At 39.9% G+C, this 23,633-nt stretch overlaps 1 protein-coding gene across 1 annotated transcript in view; it reads right to left on the reverse strand.

Moving 5' to 3' along the window:
* cntn4 (contactin 4) overlaps positions 1-23,633 on the reverse strand; it is a 97,366-nt gene that overhangs the window by 25,314 nt on the left and 48,419 nt on the right. The window contains exons 5-10 of the mRNA XM_041033436.1: positions 22,555-22,758; positions 19,999-20,101; positions 18,779-18,963; positions 14,249-14,388; positions 10,390-10,519; positions 9,342-9,492 (exon numbers count right to left, since the gene is read on the reverse strand). Coding sequence (XP_040889370.1) covers positions 9,342-9,492; positions 10,390-10,519; positions 14,249-14,388; positions 18,779-18,963; positions 19,999-20,101; positions 22,555-22,758 — 913 coding nt within the window. The remainder of the gene's footprint in view (positions 1-9,341; positions 9,493-10,389; positions 10,520-14,248; positions 14,389-18,778; positions 18,964-19,998; positions 20,102-22,554; positions 22,759-23,633) is intronic.

The following is a 23,633-nucleotide window of genomic DNA, read 5'->3' on the forward strand; positions in this document are numbered from 1 at the left end:
TGCTGAGGTATCCCTTCAGGAATAAAGAGCACACACATGTTCCACAGGAAATTGTCAGAGGAACCAAGATGGATTACTCATGCTGTGCTAGCGGATTCTCACTTTGAAAAATGATATCAGCCACAGTCTTCCAGATAAAAATAATCCTGGCAAGCACTACATGGGATGCAGACGGGTAAAGAGGGTTCTGACCTAATCTCAGCAAACATCTCAGAATTCACTTTATATCTGGTCTGAGATTTATTTGAGTTTAGTCAGTCAGCACTAGATTCTTGCACAAACAGTTCTTACAGTCCCTCCCCCCTCCTGCTCCTGTTTTTACAGAAAAACAGCTAATTAAGCAAATGTACAGCCTGACTGATTGAAAATTCATAGCACTACATGAACTGGGGTCTTAATTGTTTGAAGGATATACCCTGTCTGTGAGTGATGCAGTGGGATGTGAGAGTACTGCCAAAATAGCTGGAAGGTGAATTGATCTACTAATCATTTTGATGGTCTCTAAATACAACAACAAAATCAATTAATGTCTGTGATCCTGACAAGCAAAGGCCAACGTACAGTCTGTCCATCAGCAATGTGTCCTTCAACATGAAGCACCCTGACCAGAAGGCAAAGAGGCACCAGAGGCATTTCAAACTATTAACACAGTAGAATTAAAATTAAATTACATTTAGCAGCTTTTTAGGACTTTTAGTCTATAAAAGAAAATGAAAAGCCTGACACATGGATGCACATACACCGATTTAGACCATTTGACAAAACTGTATTATAAGAGTAAACCTGCTTCACAGGACGGACTACCGTCACGCCATGCCTCGAGGGAGGAATTTAGCGACCAGTCAACTGAGCTGGATCAGGTGTGAGATGGACAAATCAGTAAACTGTGGAAAGGAAAGAATCTACCATGCTGTATAAAGCACAATTCTCTAACTGCATGGCCTAAAAAAAATCAAAATTTGATGATCAGGGTTCATTCTAACATCTAAGTGAAATTAACTTGTACATCTGGCTATAAAATATGTCTCTGATAGAGGCAAATGCCTATAATCCACCCTTGTAAGGCCACAGTGAGCAAAGTGAATCATGGCCTACTCATTTATCTAATCCAAATTTATCTGATGATCACATCATGTCAAACACATGGTGCAGTCCCCCCTGCTTAGAGCCACAAATATATCAAACCAGTGATTCATATTCATCTAAAGTGAAGTGACTTTCTGGGCAGCCAGTGGCCAAGGGTTGGAAACATGATGAGCAAAGAAAAGTTAGTCTTATGAATCCTCGGAATATTGCTACTAACGGTTAATAAGATATGATCAAACCATTTTAGGTCATCTAAATGGGCTAGCTGGCCTGCAGTAGCTGCCCTGTCATGTTAAAGTTAGTCAGGAGCGTGACCGAGCATCCATCATTAGCCTGCACTCTGTGAGCCCTGCTGACCTTCCAACATCATGAATGTCAGGAATGAATAATAAAAATATGCTTTTTGCCCTTAAAACCCTCTATTATTCCTTTGATTTCTAATCAAGCTAGCTTTTACCTGACCTCCACTTCAAAAGAAATGTAGGACTTTGACTCGGCCCACTGAGGTTTAAACCAACCAATGAGATTATTTCCGCTTCCTGAGCAGCTCTAACTCCGAGACATGTTTGGATAAATAAAACATTTAATCGGCTACGCGGATGCGTGCGCTAGTAGGCACCTCTGAACAGCGTGGCGGGTGTTGTCTGCAGGTGCCAGGATCAGCAAAGCACTAATCCTCGGTTTGTTCCCCTTCTCAGGCAAAGGGAACCGCACTCCTTCGTGTGGCTTTTTTTAAACTGCAGCCAGGGTGGTGGAGAGGTGTAGGCAAAGACAAAATGAAAAGCACCACTCAGCTGTCCACTGCAGCCTTGTCAGGTAGTAAACCTTTCCTCAAGGCAAAGTAATGAAATGAGTCCTTCTGGGCACCATAAGCTTTCAGTATTCTGAAATACTGGCACTGCTCGCTCACACTGCTAACCTCCACAGAGAGTCAGACCTCCACTTCACAAGCAGATGTTCAATTAGAAGCAAACGAGGAAATCAGAGATCTGATGAGAAGAAATGTGAAGTGACATTTAAACATGATAAACAATGTGTTTAATAAGAATAACAGCATGCAACCTAAGAATGAGGGAACTGAAATAGCAGTGCTGGGTCGTCCGTTCACACAGATCATTTAATCACCACCTTTATTAATACACCTGTTTCCATACAGAGCTTATTAATTCCAAGTCCTCATAAAATTAAGCCCTGAGACATTTGATGAGACTCTTATTAAAATCTCCTTGAAAAAGAACAAAGGCATGATAGAAAGATAGGAAGATATGCGATAAGTAAATTAATGTTCGCTGCTATGCCTCCTCTGCAGTTTTGGTGTTCTCCTGACACTGATTCTTTCTGGAGTGCGTCTGGCAGAGCAGATGGGCCTATAAATGGGGATCACTCTGCGAGACATCTCTTCATTTACGTGACAGCCATGCTTATTTGCTCTGCCAGTGTAGGAGGGATATATAATATGCAAGAGGGACAGTTATACCAGTGGGTCATGACTACAGACAGAATCTGGCCAATCCAGCTAGAGCGAGTGTTGCTCTCTCTACAGACTAATGAACTAATCAACATCCACGCCACAGACAGAAATCCTCCTGTGTCTCCTCACTTTAACTCAGCGAGCCACTCAAAAACTTGTTGTGTTGCGTTCGCACCTACAGCTCCGATATTAACAGACACCACTTAAATCTATAAACACACCTAGCAGATGATTTAAAAACTGCTCCAGGCGTGAGATGAGTCAGAGCACATCCTGCAATAGTAATTTCTCATGCTCACTGATTCATGTGGCACACTCGCTCTTCAACGTGTGTGTCAATAGTTTGGCAAAAGTAAAAAGCAGAATTAAAGAGGCCTCAAAATGTACATCTGTGCTCAATTCGTGACGAGCGATAAAATAAGAAATATGAGAGGAGACTGATGTTTGCGCCAATTTCCCAACGGCATTTGATTTCTCAAAGTAAATTGTGCCGACTTTGAAACCACTGGCCCATTAGGGTGTCAAGCTCCTCGGATGTGGCCCTTTTGAGATTTGATAGTGTTTTCTATATGCCGAGAGTAAGTATAATTTGCACGTTAAAAATGGAATCACTGCGCCATCAGAAATAAAGCACAAAGAATGATGATGGTTTTTATTTCATCTTTAACTCTTCAAGGGGACATGATGATTTTTTAAACCTTGTCTTAGTGTACTCCTGTTTCACACAGATTTACAAATACTAAGAAGATGAAGACGTGTTCTATATTTTGATGGGAAAATTGCTCATCCAACATGAAGTACTGTATTGTCCTGAACATAAGCTATTATTTTCTGGACATTAGGTTCTAAGCATTGACTGGTAAACAAGCCACGGGATTTATATCCTGCTAAAATATTTCATGTTTCACTTTTATGAGAGAAAAGGATTCACAGATGAGGACTATGTTCTCTTTGGACAAATAGTATTTCAACAGGAGGAGTCTGGAAGTGTATTATTAGGGTCAGGGTTATCTTACACCTGGATTTTTTTTTTTTTTTTACAGCAGCTATTTTCTTGTTTCTTAGTTTAGTCTCTTAGTTATTCTACCTTATTTAATCTTGTTCTGGCCATATTGGTCTCTTACTTATATCTTACTTTCACTTACTGTACTGTACCCCTGCTGTTGCTAAATGCAATTTCCCCACTGAGGGACTAATAAAGGATTCTCTTATCTTATCTTATCTTATCCATATGGTGCTTCAGATGCTTAAAGTAAAAAAGACACATTCCAAAGATTGGATGCTGAAAAGTGACAAACAAAGACAGAATAGATACCAGTCAGGTTTACTGTTTACATCGTGGTCAAATATCATCATTGTCAATAGAAAACCAAATGTCTTAGAACCGAAGCAAAATATAACAACAATGACCAGTTTAATGTTGTATAATGAATAGTATCATAGATTTACTTTTACACTTTTTTAAATCTTTATCTTTAACCTTTAAAACATGTCACCTACACATTCTGCCACCATTACTACAGCTTCAGCCACCATTCACGCCAATGATGCCAAAAATCCCTGCCATCTGGTCAGAAGACAGCAGTGTAAACATTTCCAGTCTTCATCCTGCTAACTGTAGTGTTTTCTTTAACCCATGGCTGTCCCGACTGACTGTCTGAATAAGCAGTGATTTATTCGCAGCGTGTGATAAGGATGCAGTTTGTTTGTACTGAGCCACCATAAATGCACTAACAGAATCTGACTGTTGAATTTGATTCTTTAAGCCACTGAAGAGGGGAGTGTTTTCCAACAAGATTAGTATTTCTGTCTTATCATTTCACAACCAAACCAACCAATAAAGGCCATTTTTGATCAGAGGCCAAGCAGGCCACTGTGACAGTGGCTGCTGTGAGATCTCTTGGCAGCAATGTGCATTTTATTTTTACACATGGTTTTAGCAGACCTTAAAGGCCTTATCAGCTTAATAAAAACAAAAAGCGCTAAAATATGCAACTCTAAGTTCTTCAATTTAAATTGTTAATTCCACTATCTTTCTTTTTGTCACCTTTTCAGTAAAAATCACACACCATTGTCATGCAGATTTGACGTTTAGCACTACATAAATAGGGACAAAATGTCGTAATTTAAGATGTGTGAACTCTAAAGCAACAAAAAACAACAACAACAACACATTTAATGCATGGCAGCGCAAAGATTTAAGAGTTTGCATTTGTACTCAGAATGCATGAAAGGCTCTGACAGCTTATGTACGACAAGCAATGATATATGAATTTTAATACTGCCAATATTCGGGAGATTTTCTATATATATACTACTACTTCTGTACTTCTTTGCAGTAGAATCCTTCCTTTATGTTTCTCTCTATGCTCCGTGGAACTGCACATCTGTAGTTGTTTGAAACCACTAATCTGGGGTAAAAAAGGAGCCGATAAAACTTTGAACAGATGTTACCTTGGCAACGAGCTTCATGTACTCACTTTGTTCAAAGATGTCACTCAAATGGTTTACTCCCAAGTGAACAAAGAGTGCTACAGCTAACACTGGTGCACAGTTTCATGCAGTTCACAATTTCAATGGGTGTGTAACAGTAGTAGCTAAACCATCACGGTACCTTAAAGAACCATCAGCACCATTTCAAGCCCTCTACAGCCATCACATAACTGCTTCCCCTCCAGTTCAAGTCACAGAGATCATCAGAGTAGACTGTTTCAGTGAGCAGTGTATTAATGATATGTACTTTTATTTTAGGCAAACTCAGAAAGTCTTTTCATTTTAAACCTAAGAACAGAATATAAATAGTGGAATCTTAGGCTCCTAAACTGAGTTTCTGAAATGCTATTATTGTTAGTTTTTTCTTTCCAGAGTTCAGAAAATGTTCATGTTATTTCTGAATCTGAAATCTAATAAAGTTAGCAATTATTCTCAATTACTTGAAGTATTTAGGATTTTGAATAAATAAATCAATACATAAACCAAATTTCTAATAGATTGTCTGTCTGCGTTGTGCACTTACGGACACAATGGGAGTCCGTCTGGCATTTTGACTGGGCAGCAGTTTGCCAGGTGCATTTTGTTCTTGGAGTTCAATTTCCTCTCTGCAATTATAATACACATAAAGGACTAAATTCAGCTTCCCCAGGAATCCGGCCACCAGCGGGGTTCATATTTCGCCCCATTCTAAATACCGCTCTTATTTGAGAGGTATGATGCATAACACAGAAAAAAAAATCACAGGGGAAAAAATAATAATACATTTTTAGCATTAATTTATTTTGACCTTTTGGACTGTGCTTATGAAAAAGGAATTGCCATGGATACCTGGGGCATGCTGAACTTGTGACTGTCCATCAACTCCTCCATACTGTGGACTCTAAAAAGCAAAAAAATTATGTTATTCTAATATTTAAAAAAAAAAAAAAAACTAACTACAGGATTATGCCTTTTTCTTCTGTAGAACAGTATGCACCAAAACAAACAAAGCAAACATGTATCTGCTGTGCAGCTGAGGAAACCCTGCCGCATCAGAGCCACACCCAGACACCTTCTTCATAGGATTGAATGATCCAGCACAAATATTTGCATGACTGCCAAACCCAATTGAGATAAATACTCAATGTCTTGAGTGTTTGCGTAAGAAGGGAGCAACATCGGAACGTCAGCACATCCTGCGGCAGCTCGTGAGAGGACAGTTGATTGAGTGCGTCTAGTGTGAGCGGCCTAACAAACCTGACTTCTTCCTGTCAGTGACATATTGAAATGGTGTGTTTTTTAGGCTGCTCTCCACGGCTGACACGGCCCACTTACACGCTCATCAGCAAGACCTGCTCTGCTCTGCGCTCTCAGCTGCTTTGTTCCAGCTGATGTCATCTAAACCTCGTCCCTGCAGGGTTGTCTGGGGTAGATAAGACATCCCCTCCCTCCACCGGCCTCCCGTGGAAAAAAAAAAGGGGGGCTGCTGCTATAAAGATGGATTACCCTGCTGGTGACACTAGTTCCCTTTCTGTCGGAGCCACTGTGGAGTGCTAACGCAATTAAGGCAATTAATCTTCAACAAAAGGGGTTCACAGCTACCTCTTATGATTTCGCACCTTTTGGTACAGGTGTATAACCAAACAGACGCGCTCACACATGCATGCATACAAACGCGGTTATTTTATCTGGACTTCATATATAAAGAAAAACATAAATAAAATTAACAAGCAAGAAATGCAGCACTTGTGCTTATCACACAGCTGATGTGTGAAAGCAGGATTTTGTTTGTTCCATCATTTACACTCTTACATTTGCACCAGTGCTGTGCTTTCACTGAAGTCGTATGATTTTCCAAAGAAGCAGCAGGATAAGACTAAATTCTGTACTCGACCTACAGGCAGGACAGCTATTAGTGGGCAGGCGCTTAAAAGACAACTGTTCTAATGGTAACTGCAACAGATGCTGAACATTTTCATTGTGTGGCATACAACACAGGGGTGTATGTGTGTATGTCACAGATGAGAGAAAAAGAGAGATAATAGAAAAGAGAGTAAGGGGTGGGGGTGGGCTGTAATCAGCACGTTTAAAGCCTCTGGCATGTGTTTTCAAGCTCTGTAAACAGTTACTGCACTTAGTAGCTGGCAATACAATCCGGCATCTTGGCAAAAAATTTCCTTTTAATGTAATACAGCTGGGACTGCTGAATTTTAATTTCAAATCTGTGTCTATTTCTTCTTCATTTCGGAGCAGCAGCACAGGTGGCCAGAGCCAAATATCGTTCATTTAGCTCGAGTAAAAGCATTAAAACATATTTCTGAACATCAAACAGACTTTCAAAGCTACCAGAATAAGAACAGTGTCAAAGGAATCCATCTACTAATTGTCCCTAATCACAATACGCTTTCTTCACTAAAGAACTAGATGGCTTCAGTAAATCTATCCTTCAGATACAGCTGCAACAAAAATAATTTTCTGATTTTAATTATTCATAAGTAATTCCTTAATAACAGTTAAATGATTTAAACCTTGAATCGTTCATTATTTATCACAGCAGCTGGTCATTGTGTGATTTATAATTAGGAATAAGTGTGAACACTGAAGGACAAATACACGCAGTGACAGAATTTCAGGGAAACAAAGCATCTATTTGACATTGGTACAGACACATGTCATTTATCACTTAATGGAGGATGTGAATTCATGTCACACCAAAGTAAATGAAAACTATGAAAACAAATGTGAAATCTAACTAAACTTCAGAGCAACAGAATCAAACGCTCCTGGTGCTGAGAGGTTGAAACGTGTGATGGAGGTGGCACAGGGCGAGTGAAGGGCACCAACAGCGAAACCACTATGCAAATTCCCCGCCACTTTGTTTGACAAGCAACAACACTGCTTTGTATATATGCAAAGCCTGGCAAGACACTGTGCACACAGGCCTGCTGTCAGAGCGGAGTCATGCTAGAGTGGTGACACCCAATGGGTGACCCCTGTCTGCAAATGAGGCTACTGGGCCAGACTTCACACCTCATTCAGACAGACACGCACAAACACTGGCAAAAGTTATAGCATGTAGCACACATCACACCTCAGGGGTCAAATGTGGCAGGACGCGAAGATCGCCCTCTGCTTCTCAGGAACCTGGAAATGTATCAGAAGTTGAATAATTTGATTTCTGAAGCCTTTATCATCCCTGCTGAGGTGAAAAGTACTTGATTAGCACTTTGGATTTACTCAGCAGCTGGTCTGTTTGGCCACCACTAAAGAGCAGGATATAAAACGTTGCAAACCTCATTAACCATTATTCAGTTAGGTTTCATGCTGCTTCTCCTTCTAGCTGTTTTGGGAGTGTTCTCACCACATCCGAGGACAGCATCAAAATCTCTCCACGGACATACAGCAAGAAAGTATGCCACAGTGACGGGGGCCTTCTGGTGAACCCTGATACTAGATTTCTAAAAACATTCTCAAAAATCAAAACTGCTCGAGGAAGAAATAAATCATACAAAACCTAGCATCTCATTACAAAGTCCGTCATCTGAGAGATATTCTGGATGTTGAGAAGTAAATTAATTTCTAGTGGTGACAACTCTGATGGAGCAACAAAACAGTGGCCACTTTTGCATTTTCATTTTGCAGCAGAGCATCAGATAATGTGCAAAAAAAACCAAACTTGTAGGCTGCTCCAGGTCTGTTGTCAGTGCAAGATTCAAATCCTTCAAAATGAATGTTTTAAAGAGGCACTCCAGATATTTAATATAGCACTTCTACAAAGTTGGGACTCCCTACAGAGATTTAAAAAGGATTGGTCACATCTGAACAAGAAGGAGCCGAGTTATTTGGACTTTTAGTCTCTAAAAGCTCCAAAAACACTACATCCTGCACTTCCAATCATGCAGTTTGACTATTAAACTGTCTCTGCCCTGTTCTTTCACAATATAGTAAGTGGAAACTTACTACAAGCTTATTTAATTAATAAATCTAATTAGCCAAAGCTAAGCTAACTGATGACATTGTCAAAGAAAATGCACTAATTAATTATAACCATGTTTTTTTTTTTTTTTTTTTTTTTACCATATGTGCTTATTGTCCAATATTCCAACCAGCTGGGGGCAACATCACATTAGAGATGTTACATCTGGAAGGAGCAAGTGCTGTTTAGCATAAGACATGTCCGTAATAATACACATGAACACGACCTCCAGGGATCTGCACCTTGAAAAAGTAATCAGAGCACGTGCAGGGGAGAAAGCCCAGCAGTCCTCACAGTGGGGTATAAGCAGAACAAAATGTGTAAATGTTGTGTTACCTGTTACTTTCTCGGAGTGGTTCGCTGCCCTTCCGCCAAGAGATCACGCCCCAAGGAGACATCTTGGGCTTGCACTCGATGAGCACATCTCCTCCTACCTTCACCAGCGTCTGGCTCCTCAGTTGATTGTGAGCGAAATCTGGGGCAACAGCTGAGACAAGAGCAGCATATTAAAGCCAGTGTTTGTGAAAGTCTCACATCTCTTTTCCTCCAAATTATCTCTCATTATTTATCTGATATTAAATTAATCTCATTTTCCAAATAAAAAAGCGCAAAATAGGATCATAAATCCACCACATTATTGCCATGGATAATTCAAAGGCACTAGATTACATTCTTTACAATCTGAATAATTAGTAACCACAAAGCTAAGTAGTACTGCCCACAATGGATATTGAAGAGCTGAAGAAATCCGTGTAACTGATTATTATTCTCAGTTAGGCTGCATGTGATTCTCTGTGACATTTTCACGGCAGAGAGGGAAATATTTTGTTGTTTAGTTTTTCACCAAGTGATCCGGCACGATAACTTTCCCTGACTAGAAACCGCTTAAAATAAACATGTGCCCTTTTCAAAAAAGGTGAGCCACTGCCTGATACTGTCCCTGAACTTTTCTTTTTGAGTCCCCCCCCCCATGAGTCTGACCAGCACACTCGGCTGTCCTGAGCCTGATTCCAATCAGCGACATGGTCAGGATGAGACATGTTGGCGGTTGAACAGTGAATGAAAGCTGCTGCCTGCCCAGAGTGGAGAGTGACAGACTTGACAGGGCAGATGGGCGAGGCTGGTGCACAGAGCAGCTCTGGCATACATCACTGTCAACCGGACGCATTCATCTTATAATTAATGCTTTTCAATTAGTGGCCAATAACAGAGAGGCCAGAGGTCTTCTGCCGGTATTGAGCAGAGGAAGAAGACGGAACAAACTTGAAAACAAATACGGACAAATGTATGCTTGCGCACACATCTCCATGCCAACGCACTTAGTGTATGCACACATGCGTGTGCACACACAGACGCACACATACACGCGCAGCCAGTGTCTTACCTATAACTCGGAGCTCTGCGTTGGAGTAGACCTCGCCGTGCTTATTCCCAGCCACACACTGGTACATTCCTGTGTCGGACAGGGTCAGGCGACTGATTGACAACGCCCCATTGGCAACCTGTATGCGCTCCTATGGACACAGAGACACATGCTTTTAATATGCCTTATTCCCAGTGCTCATCTACATAAAAACAGGCAGCCAGTGGGCCAGTGAATTATGGTCTGGAAGTGACAGACGTGGCAATAAATCTAGGTTTTCATCACTAATGGAGGGAAAGGCTTGGGTGGATGGAGGCAGGCTAGCAGAAAATGACCCTAATCAATCTGCATGTTTATGAGAGTGAAATAAAACCATGCCCTATTTATATCTCTGACTGCACCACGGGGCCTGTTTCCCCTTCAGCAGGAGGAGGGGATAAGAGGGGGGGAATATCGTAACATCTGAGGTATACAGCATTGTGAAAATTGCTTTTCTGATAGGTATGCCAAATACATACTAAGTGCTGTGTAGATGGTCATGCTGTAGCACCTCTTCATCTGTTTGGACTATCGTTCTTGCCTGCCTGCAGGGGAAATCTTGCTCGTCACTGAGCCATCAAATTAAGATCTATTTAAGGACGGCTGGGCCTGATGAACTAAAAATTCAGTTGGATCAGTGCATCGGTTGCACATTTAATCCTCAATATATGTTTATCTCTCTGAACCTAGGTTCTCACTCAGCTCCTTCACTATAGCATTAAATCCTTGAGCAGTTTTCATACATCTCTATGCAGCTGTGTCAGGTTCTTCCACCTCGTGCCCTTCATCGCCCGTGTTTTCCTTGGGCTCACCCATAATGTCATTAGAGCCCATTTCCATAGGGGTGTCTCAGCGGCCTGAACTCCAGTCGCGGGGGATTAAGGTATTGTCACATGAAAAGAGAGACTGTCCTCAGTGAAAGATCACAAACTAATCCTGTGTTTGAGCAGGTTGTGCCTGAATTTCCATAACGCTTGGAAGCTCTGGATGTGCAGGGATGAATATCCCTGCTGGCAAGGGAGGCAAATGGTGGCGTATATCAGTCTGTGCATAGAAAGCACCCCCGTTTACGGCTGCTATTAATTAAGCATGACGTTCCTCTCAAATCAGCAGTTTTTCATGCAGGGACCTGGGGGGACCATCTGTACGCCTTATGCTGAATGAAAATGATTGGCAATGTCATTTCCGAAAAACACTGGGTTGATTTGTTCAATATAAAACTGCAAAAACATGTAAAACAATGGAGGGCATGAAGGAAATGACTTTTATGGTTTAGAAAAGTGAGCTTCTCAAATCTGATTTCTGTCTACAGCCACGTTCCCCAGAATTACTAATTACTGGCAGCCTTTGTGAGAATGATGCAAAACAGCTGCAAAATTTAAACAAGCTACATTTTATAATACAGCATCACAGCAATATCAATCCACTGCTGTGGGTTTAAGGAAGAGGAGGAAAATAATATTTTTTTCTCCTCTTCAAAGACAAATATGTAAAACAGAAAAACAACAACAAATAAAAAACATCACCTTGACTTCAATCTTATCAACAAGTAATTATTGGTACTTGCCAGGGTGGAACTGTGTTCACATTTATTGACAGATTTTTGATTAATCGAATATGGTTTTACAATAGCAAGAATAAAAGCTCAGCTTGTTTGCTCCATTTGAGCTTGAATAATTAGGGAATGCAGGAAATCCAAACCACCTCCCATCTTCTTATCAGACTGTCACTAAAATAACATCATTCATTCTTGAAATTAAAAGGCTTCGACATTAGTGTCCTAGAGGGAATACCCTCAGTTCAAGTACGCTACAGTATGCTGTCTGTATGGTGGTCCCCATACTTCTTGGAATGGACTAAATCCTGTTTCACGCTGGAGTTTCCCTTTAAATGCACAGCCGCTTAATCCTGCTGCCATAGTCAATAAAGTAGCAGTGAGAGGGGTCCTCAAGAAACAAAGCATTTGAATAAAAAATTGCAAATTTGACACAGGGTGTCTCATGATGTGTAAGGACTGCCTCAGAAACAGAACTGGTAGGACACAGCAGCATGTCCAACAAAGAACACAATAACTGCAAAAACAGATTTAAAGTTACCATTATTAAACACTCGAAACAGTTGGGGTTCTTATAATATTTTAAATGACTGACACTGAATAACTGAATGCATGTATACTCAGCTTTATATATGACGATCCCCTGCCCCCCCAAGAACTTTACTGTATTGTGCATTCAGTTTTTCCAACAACAAATACATCCCATAGCTTACGCTTTGTTATTTCCACAGATTGATTGCTCTATTTCTGTTGCTCAAAGTTAGAAAACTGTCAGCAGAAATAAATTCCAGTGAACTACACAATCAGAAAGGTCTAAATTGATTCACTGTAATAAATAACAACAAATGGTGCATCCTCTCCCCACTGCTCCTTACATCATTGACCTTTCCCTCTTCCACCCATTAAGCCTCTGTGGTTAATGGTGGCATTTCAGACAATGCAACACCTTTGCTGATTAATCCATTCACCCAGGCATTCTGAACATATCCATTTATTACGTCTATGTTAAGAGGAAATCTGCTGCACAAAAAATCAACACAGTCATTATAACCTGAAAGTCATGCATCCTATGAATCCAGATGGCTGAGTGTGGTGAAGCGTGTTTGTAGTTTCATCTCTTCATGAGGATATTTTTAAAGCAGTAATGCTTTCATTTGAATTGATTCAGCTCGTAATGAAATGAGAAAGGAGCAGGAGCAAGGTCACATCATCAAAAACAAAAAACAATCTGATGACGTACTAGAATGTCTCCAATATTTAATACTTTTAAGAAACTACATGTACATTGAAACTACATAGCCACTGGCTGAACACGCTGTTCATTATTCTTCCTTGATAGCAAGCCAAATCTGTTCTTTATGAGAAAGAGGCTTTGCTGTGCAGAGTCTTTCCTCGGCTAATATAACGACAGACTGGGTTCATTCTGACGACATGTATAACTTTCAAGTACTGATCGATAACCCCCGGTGTGTTTGTCGCCTTTTTTGCATAATGAAGCAAATTAACATAATGCCTGTTTATTTATCAGGTGCAAGCTGTGCCTGAGTGTCCAATCAATCTTCTCCAAACAACCTGGCTAAAGCATTCAAAATAATAATCTAATTTAATGAAGGAATAGAACAGAACAGAATACAGTTTAAGTTTGATATATATATATATATATATATATATATATATATATATATATATATATATATATATATATATAGATATAGATATAGATATAGATATAGATATAAAAGAGAGAGAGAGAGTCATAACAGAGTCAGAGGGGACAGGGAGCTAAAACAAAAGTAGGATACACAGTGTTTGTATAAAGAATCTTACTTTTTCGTTTTTGGTGGCACAGGATTAATAAGCGCACTTGGCAGGGAGAGATTTAACAGAAGATTAGGGTAGCTCCTACATCACTGTGCTGTCCAGACTAGCATGAAATACTTGGCCTGTTTATAGTTTAGTCTGTTAGCACAGCAAAGCACAGCAGACACAGTCTAATTCCTTTAAAATAAATGCTGTTTTGCAGAGTTGAATAAGATAATGTATTGCAGCAGAGGAGGCTCTGTGTTGTAATGAAGAAGACGATAATGCGCGGTAATTAGTCAGTGAAGCTCGAACAAGCATCACAATAAAGCTTTGGAAATACAGTACACGGTTGTTCACATTCTTCATTCAGCAGCAGCGAGTATGCAAGAAGCATCTGTGCCAAAGCTGCTGTCGTACGTCTAACCTTGGAAGCGGGACTTTATCTGCAGTTCAAAAGACATGCTGGTGCTTGGCAGGTCTCACCTCAGCAGACTCAAGGTTCTCTCCATTTTTCATCCACCTGTAAGAAGGCTTCGGCTTCCCTGTGGCTTTACACTCCCACACCACTGAGTCATCAATGAGCTTCTGCACATCTTGGGGTTTCTCGATGAGATGAGGAGGAGCTGGAAACATTGAAAACATGAGAGTGAACTGGAGAATTCTGGAAACAATTGTCACATACTGATCAGCGGGATTCAAAATCCTTGATTTTTACAGTCGCCGCATGTCTAGTCCTCAGACTGCCCAGCTGTCAGAATCCAGACGAGTTGTTAACAGTGTTTGTGTGCTTATCTGAGTTTGCCTTCAGTTATTACCATGTGCTCACAGCAGTTGAGCCTCATGCACAATAACAAGTGGTTTACAAACTTTTTAGCCTTAGAGTTTGCCTGACAGGCTACTCCCAGGCAGCGCTGTCATGCTGCTGGAGGTTTTTGGGGCTGTATGAAGCCTACTAGTGGTTTTATTTGCAATAATCTCAATATTTCCCCCATAGAAACTCAAAGAAATACAATTAATTGAACATCAATCGAAGATAGTACATTGAAGGACAGCATTCTTGATGATTATTTTTTATTGATCATTAGAATTGTTATTTATCATGATCAGGTCTCTATAAGGAAAACCAAACACAAGTATACTATAGGATGCATTCATTAATACAGCAACATCCAGACCCTTTCTAATATTGTTATTGTGGACAATACAATTAACAAAGTTATCCATAATGTCTTATTTGGTAGACTGATATGAATGTATATCAAAACAGGAAATAACATTTAATTTAGTTGCTTTCTTATCTCAGTCCATGTACTAAAAGACCAGTCAATTGATTTAGGACTGACAGTAGCTACCAGTCCTCTGGAGTGTGGATCCCACATCTATTGCGTTTATTTGCTTTCATGGTTTCTTTCAGTTTCCCAGTGCACTTTTGCTGGAATAAAAATGATGAAAACCAGATCCATATACATTAGGGTGGCTACTGGTGCCATAAAAACCCTCCCTTCAATACAGTCTGAGTAAATGATGGTATAATTACACAGGAGGAGAATTGATTCTTGTTGTGTCATGCAAGTAACTCAAGGCTAGTTAATGATGAAGCCAAAAAAGGTGGTACATAAAACCAGATCTGTAAAGCTCTCTCTCTCTGTGTGCAATGCTCTATACATTCTGGATGATGTGTAGGTCACGCTACTATCATCCTATATCACACAAGGCCAGTGGCAGAACAAGAGTAATGGCTGACCGCACTTCTCCATTCCACCTCACCTAATGCCACTCTCAAGGACTGACCTTTGTGGAGGCCTTTCAGCAACAGTACAAATCCTGCTCTAATTGGCTTCTGCTATACAGTATTTTGCCTTAGAGTAAAGCAGGATAACAGCTAGAAATCTATTCAATAACTGCAAATGTATCCCCATACTATCTCTGTGCATTACCATGTGGACGATGTGAGAGGGTGCGCCTATGTGGGTGTTTGGAAACAGACAAAAGACTTGGTAAAAAGACGTGGATGTAGAGACCAGAGGGGTGTGTTTGTGTGGTCTTGTTGAGGCACAAGGTTGGCTGAACTAATGAACATCTAACTTGTATGGAGGCTGTGCTGTTGCTGTCTGTGCAAACAGTATAAAGGGTTACGATGTCCTTTGACTGAAAGCTGTAGAAAGATCTGTTATTCATCCTGCTGAAAAGAGGAAACCTTTATTCTCCATCTTTGTGATGTAACATCTGCACACCCCCTACACGACCCCATCTTTGCTGTAGGTGTATTTTCTACAATGCAATGCAAGGTTCAAATATTCATAAAGACATTTTTTAATCAGTGTAAGCTCTGTAATCAGTGGCTACGCTTGATTAGTGTGGTATCTGCTTGTACTTGTTTGGACATGGAAAGTTATTCTATAAGACTCTTGCATCACCAGTCATTTAGTACCACATCCATTCATGCTACTGCAACCCTCTATCAGAGCCTGGCTGAGCTGCCCCACCCACTGCACCTTTCAAGACAGCGCTCTTGTTTTTGTTGTTGTTTTTTTTCTCTCTCCTCACTGTCAGGGTCTCTCACTCTATCCCTCACCCACTGCGAACGTATCGACTCTCAGTCAACGCTCACCAAATGAAAGCAGGCAGCCCATCTCAGCCTGCACCGGGCCAAGCGCGTATACAATCAGGCCAAACGTCAAGAGGCTAAAGCAGAGGAAAGATGGGAATTTGCTTTATCAGTGAAATCACTATCAGATAATGCAGCAGTAAGTCTGCAGAAACACAAATGTGAACGCAACAGGGAAACTAACCTGTCACAGCTTTGCATTTACTCTCCCTCTGAGTAATTTCAGCATCAACAAGCAGGCAAATGGCCATTTCTTTTCAAAGCTTTTCTTTCATGGATGGAAATTCAACAAACACAACAGTCTTTGGCCTGAATTTAGTTGAAAACTGCCTCCAATTCAGAGATTTATGGCAAATAGGGAGAAAGACGGTGACTAGATGCACCCAAAAACCTATTTTGCATTAAGATATATTGAATCTAATCTGAATCTAATGTTTTGTGAATATATTTCTAAGCACATTGAGACTTTTTGATTGAAAGATTGGAAGATTGAAAAATCTTGAAAAACACTATTTTGAAATTTGCAATACAGCTCTTTCACAGCCAGAGCAATCAGAAGAAACTCAAAACACATTCCATCTAATGTATTAAAGAAAGAGGACAAAGCAAGGTTTTTTAAATTTTGGTGTTTAAATAATGACTATAGTGCCCCCATAAAGTAACACCTTTATTTCTTCTTGTCTAACATAAAGCCCAGCACTCTTTCCACTGTAGCTTGCTTGGATGTACAAGAGATACGTTTATCGATTCCCCCATTGGCTTACACTGCTGACGAATGTCTCAAAGGCTTAATTCAAAAGGAGTTCAAAATAAGATTACTGATTTTTATCACTTGGCTGCAGACAGCAGGAAAGAGAGGGAGGGAGGGAGGGAGGGAGGGAGAGAGAGAGAGAGAGAGAGAGAGAGAGAGAGAGAGAGAGAGAGAGAGAGACTGACAAAACACATCAAAAATGAGAGGGGACCAGCAGCTAAAAAGGATAATTCAAGCCTTGGTAGATCACAGTGTGATCCTGGGCTGTTATAGTGAACAAGGCTAAGAGCTTCCATGGGTTGTAAATAATGACAAATTGCTCCAAATGAGTTATTTCTGACAGCTGACACAGCACGACTTGAAGGGGAGAAAATCAGAAGGAAAAAAAATTGAGAGCGGTGGTCGAGGTGGTAGGAAAAAACAATAGGTTGTTCAAAGCAGAAAGCACAAGTTAACAGTCAGGCAAACCTGAACGGAAAAGAAATACCCTACTAAAATAATTTTCAATGTATTGTTAAAAACACTACTAGTTTCCCAGAAACTTAAAAACATTAGTTATTTCTGGTTTTCTAAGGTGTTCCTGGAGCTGCTCCATCACCATCTCCAATTAGCTTTCATTTTTGTCCAGCTGTGAATGAATCCTCAATTTTCTTTTATGCGTTTCACTGTGGGAGAATAAAATTCACCGACAGCACATCCAGAAATCAGGGGTTTGAGGACTGTTCCGAGTATACATTTATAAAACCTGCTGATAATTTCTATGTGGTAAGGAACTGAGAGACTCTTATTCTGTAAATCCCATTTATGCGTAATCTTATAATATCCTGTGTTTCTGTTATAGCTCGTCTTAATGCCTTCGCAAGTCTTATGTACAGAATTTTGAATTAGCCTTGCTGTTGAGAGGTGCTCTGTGAATAAATTTGCCTTATGTAATATTTCTGTATACGAGTCAACCATATTACTAAAAGAAAAATAAAAGTCTGAATAACCTATAAATGTTTCTTAGCAGGAGTCTAAAGGAACAAACTTTGTCCTTTAAAAAATGTTTTAAAATGTGGACTAAGAGCAGCTAATCATTTTTTTCTGATCGTGGAGCTTTAACTTTGGAATGAAATGGTCTGCATATTCCAGTGGGTGGTTATCATGACTTCTCGTATCTAAACTCAGTAGGTGTGGCTCTAACCACGGGACTATCTGTAACAATAAGTCAATCTACTAACCCCCTTCCTGTCGATCCAGATGCTGCGGTGCAGATTATGTCCCTGACATATGTGCCACTAGTCTATGTATAGTACATTTAACAGCTTTGATCTCCAGTCAAGTTGGATGTCAATCATGATGCCATCTGGTGGAACCCAATACAAGGCTCACCAACAAGGTCATATCCAAGGGCTCAGTCTCATCCGCATCACTCCTTTAATCTGGATCAAAATATTAGAGGCATCACAGCTGACAGCCTTTAATCATTCTGTTGTGCTGTTAAAACGAGCCTCCCTCCTCATGTATGCCACACGAGCCTCCGCTGATCGCCACTGACGGCTTTATAAGACCAGTTGTGTCTGCTTTTGCTTCCAGTTTTTGCTTCTCAGTCTGAGCAGGTCTGACAGATGCAGTGCACGCTGGTCAAATATTCATGCAGGACAGGATCACCTACCGTAGAAAGAGAGCTTTCCTTTCACTGTGTTCATTCCCCTGGAGTTCTCAGCCACACACTCGTAAGTGCCGGCGTCCTCCTGCTGGAAATATGGGATTTCCAGGACACCACTGGCTTTCCTCATGTCCACTTTCCTGGGGAAGGGTACACCGTCCATTCTCCTCCAGTTTATAGAGGGTACCGGGCTGTGAGAATGGAGAAGTTTAACCCTCACAGTCACAGCTATCCACAGCTATTCAAGTTTTATGAATGATTTATTGCTCATAAGCAGTCAAAATCTACCATAAGCAGAAACATGTATTTACCTCTCTGCTTTTTTTCAAAGTGAAAATCAGGTTTGTACTGAAAATCTTGAGTTACACAAACTCAAAAGCACGTAAGATTTTAGATCTCTCAGACAAGGAATTGAAACTAAACTATGAAAAGTTAACTTTCAATACATTTATTAGACATGTCTTCATATTTAAATTAGTGCTGAATTTGTACAGCAAAATGTTTGGATGGTGAAACACACCAAACCAAATTATTAGCAGACTGTTCTTTAAGAATGCAAAAACTGCTTCAACTACCCCTTTTGAATGCACATTACTCTTGACCCCTAAAATATTTGAATTTTATGTCTTAATTTTCCCTAAATTTGCAAGGTTAGTGGCAAAGATGCTCATATTAAACTTAAATTGTGTCATAATATTTAACATAAGAGAAGACTGTGGAGCACTACATTTACTTTTTTTTTTACCCCATACATATGCCTATTCCATGACCATTCAGATATAGTACAGTATATATGGAACACAGAATAAAGTAAATATCAAATATAAAACTAAGATGACTGTATAAACTGTACATAGACATGTATACACACATCAATGAATCAAATTCATGGTATGCAGAAACATACTTGGCTAAAGCTAATTCATGTGTTCATGTGTAAATCTCAGAAAGACTAACTTACACTCCAGTATTTTAACTTTATGCATGTTATCTAGTCTTGTACTTTGGGCTTTAATACAGTGTCATAAAACCAAACATTTTAAGTGAAGATTCTTACACCACAACACGTGCCCTCTAATTTCTTTGCTGTGCAGCCAAGCTTGAAGCACATGAGGACTGCAGCAAAGTGGTGGAAAGCATGAAAAAAATATCTCAGTGCTTTTCTACTAATATTCTTTCTTTTATATGTTATTCAGCATGTTGAGCCAGACTAAGAGTGGGCTTACTTTCCCAGAGCGAAGCACTCCAGCTTTACAGTGGATCCTTTGGCAACGTGAACAACCTCTGGAAACTGAACTTCAATCTTTGGCTCATATTCACCCATCACACCTGAAAGAGAAAAAATGAGCACCTGTATTAGTGCGAAAAAAAAAAAAAAGTTGTGTTTTTCATTCAAGTTAAACAACTCAAGCAAAATAAATAAATAAATAAACACCAGTTGTAGCTTCTGTAGCTGCTACACAACAGCTAAAAACCTTTTTCAAGTACAGCCGTCTTTTCACTACGAGCTGGAACGTTTTTCAACTTCCAAAGCTGTGGGATGTGAGCAGCAGAAACACGCTCTGCTCTCCGTGCTGTCACAGAATGCTCTCCCATTGAAAATAATGAAAAAAAAAAAAGAAGCCAAAGCACAACTCTCTCTCCAGCGGACATGCAACACACTGATTTGAATGGAAAAAAAAAACAAAAAAAAAACAACTTTGAGAATTCATACACGGTTTGAGCTTTTACATCCAGATGAGTTTCATCTTGTTGTAGTGCTAACAGCTGTGAACCAGAAAATGGGCCCATAAAATCCCCCTGGGTACTGCCACTGTGTCTACAAAGCATCCCATTCACCGTCGGTGAAGCAGCTCTGGTGGATTATAATATTGCTGCTGTGCATGCTAAAATTCTCTGGATAAAGGAGAAGATGGGAATGCTGGCTCTCTGGTATTCTAGCTTCAGGAGAGACTTATTCATAAATCAAGACTGGAGTGTCTAACATCACTGGAAAGGCACGTGTGCAGGCTACTGTGTTCTTCTCCTTAAATGACACGAAGGTGAATCATATCAATGAATTTGTAATTGGGAATACTTTCATTTCTCCAAGCTGTGCCAGTTCTCATCCTGGGTGCACAATATGGTATTTTGAGCCACTCTCATTCAGCAGTGTAACAATAGGTTCGCTGTAATTCAGGGCTGTGTTGCACAAATAGCTCTAGAGATGGAGGAAACAGGCCAATTTCATCTCGCTGATTTGGTGAGGCATGTGTTATCAGGATGGCTCCCTGAGTGACTGTGAAAGCTAATTCAGATCCTTATCACAACTGTCTCATACTTGAATGTAACCACAGCACTATCATCCATGTTAAAGCAGACAGGTGGAAGTGGATGGGTAATTGTCTCATACCATAACCTTTTGTAGGGGACACCTGCTTAATGTGCCCGCCTGCCCCCTCTCTACCTGAGGCCCCGTGACCGTGAGGTAGGGCTGATGGTTTATTGCCTGTGCTGCTGCCTCGGTGAAATAAAGGTGGAGTGAAAAAAGAGAGGAAGCAAACAGGGAGGAGAACTGACTGGAAGATTTGCTGTCCACAATCCTGAATTTATTTTCAGAGAATATGTTCCCATCCTCAGTTTGAATGCTATATATTATTATTACTATCAAATGCTAAAAGCACAAGGACAACCCACTTGATTGTTTTTTTTTTTTTTTCTTTAAACTACACGTGATATCCCTGTGACATTTACACAAGTTTGTCAGCTAATTTCCCTGCGTCATCCTTTTTTATTTTGTTGCTGGGTATGCCTGTGGTGCACAAAATTGCTAACTGAACCCCATATTATGTAATGATGGTTTGGCTTCCTGTGCAAACATTTAATTCTTCGTGTAAACACGTAATGTCCTTAATAATGCTACCACTGCTGGGATGAATACTAACACTAAAACCAATTTGGTAACTCTTTATTTTAATCCTTATCATTTATAAGAAGTATAACAATTAATAAGGAAAGAGAATAAATCATTACCACATGGTTTCCTATAACAAAGCTGTTTGATAAGAGGTATACGGATCTTGTTAAATCAGATCAGTTATAATTAACGGTAAAAGCCCACATAAATGTCATAAAGGACGTTTCTAGTGTACATTACATTTATCTTCATATTTCTTCTACTGCATTATATTAGGTACGGTAAGGAACACATTTCTAGGACAAAAGCCTACAATTAGATTACTTGCTGACAATGACCTTTCCTCTGGAGTGCCTTGATAAGGCCAGCCTAAAGCATCCGATCCACGTGTTAAAGGACATGCTGAAATTAGCGAACAATGAGATAATTAACCTTTGAATTTCATTTGTATTCCTTAAAACCACTCGTCCTACTTTCAATGAAAGAAGTTTGGCTTTTTGTTTATCGCGACCAGGACCAGTGCTGATTTTCAGTACTGCTGTATTAAATCATCCCAAGAGATCCCAGCAGAGAATGGATGAACTGCACTTTTTTATTAGTACTAATGAAAGCATGAAGAAAAACACCATCCAAACATGTGACCAAAGCAGTAAAAGGGCATTTTTGTTTGCACAAAAACTCTACAACTGTAGAGGAGTATCACAAATCTTCCTGTAACAACACATACACACCACAGATTGAATCCACATTGACAGCATAGTCTAATCAGTCTGATCGTCACGTTATCGTGTGATGAAACTTAACTAACAAGCCTGCAGTCATACATGCTGTGGTTGATAATGTTTATGTTGTGAGTGCACTTAGTGTGTTCAAACGCAGGGCTCACCATCACTGCGGAGCACCAGTGGAGTGGGTGGACCCTGGACTCGAGTCTTTGTGACGGTATTGGTCACCACACAGGTGTAGTTGCCAACATCTGAGGGCTCCACTTTGGCGATGTACAGATTCCCTGTCTCCTGTGAGATGAAGCGTCGAGTGTCCTGCTTCACAAATGTCGGGTACTCATTAAAGATCCAGGAAAATATCAGATCTATGGATGAAGAGGAGAAAAACAATTTTTTAATTTAAATGAAACACTCTTTGTTTACTTGTATGGATGGGTCACTGAACGGGGTGGAGGGAAGCCAACTAGAGCCAACAACAAAAAACATTGGTAACACTTCACAATACAGTACATAAAATCTTGAATAGTTAATGATCGAATAAAGACCAATAATACAACAAGTTGCTAAGTAATGAATGACAAATAGTTTCTAAATAGTTCTCGCTTAAGGACACTTCAGATAACATTTAATGCAACATGCTAACCACCAGACAAACAGCTAACATTAATAACAAATGACTAAAGAAACCAATGAATAAATAAATTGAGAGAATAATGAATAGTTACATATATCATTATCACAACACTAGGTAACACGGTCACACTACAAGCTATTCAGCTAACGGGCAAAATAACATAGCATTTTATTGTGGTAACTGGCAAGCTAAAGCTAATCAGTCCCATCTCTCAGAGACAACAGGATGTCCTCCTTGTTTTCTCCAAACTTCATGAACAACAGAAGTCTACAAGCTTCCAGCTTTTCAACATTGAGACAGTGTGTGCTGCTAAAACTATACCTGAACTACTGAACTAAACAACTAAACTACTAAACTACTGCTTTTGTTCAAATAAATACTGCCTGTTATAATTTGAAGGTAAAAACTAAGTGAAAATGTGCCCTTAGAAACAAATTCAGTGTGATGCATATTCACATAATAACAAAGTAATCATTAATTATTACAGGTTATGTGCCATTGCAGCTGATTTGGAGTTAGCTGGTTAGTGAGCAGACTCATAGATACTCGCTTGTTCTTTTCAAACTTATCATTATCTGTCATCTAATCCCTTTTTCAGAATTATTC

This window comes from Toxotes jaculatrix, chromosome 3 (genome assembly GCF_017976425.1).
Source record: "Toxotes jaculatrix isolate fToxJac2 chromosome 3, fToxJac2.pri, whole genome shotgun sequence".
In the NCBI taxonomy this organism is placed as follows: Eukaryota; Metazoa; Chordata; class Actinopteri; family Toxotidae; genus Toxotes; species Toxotes jaculatrix.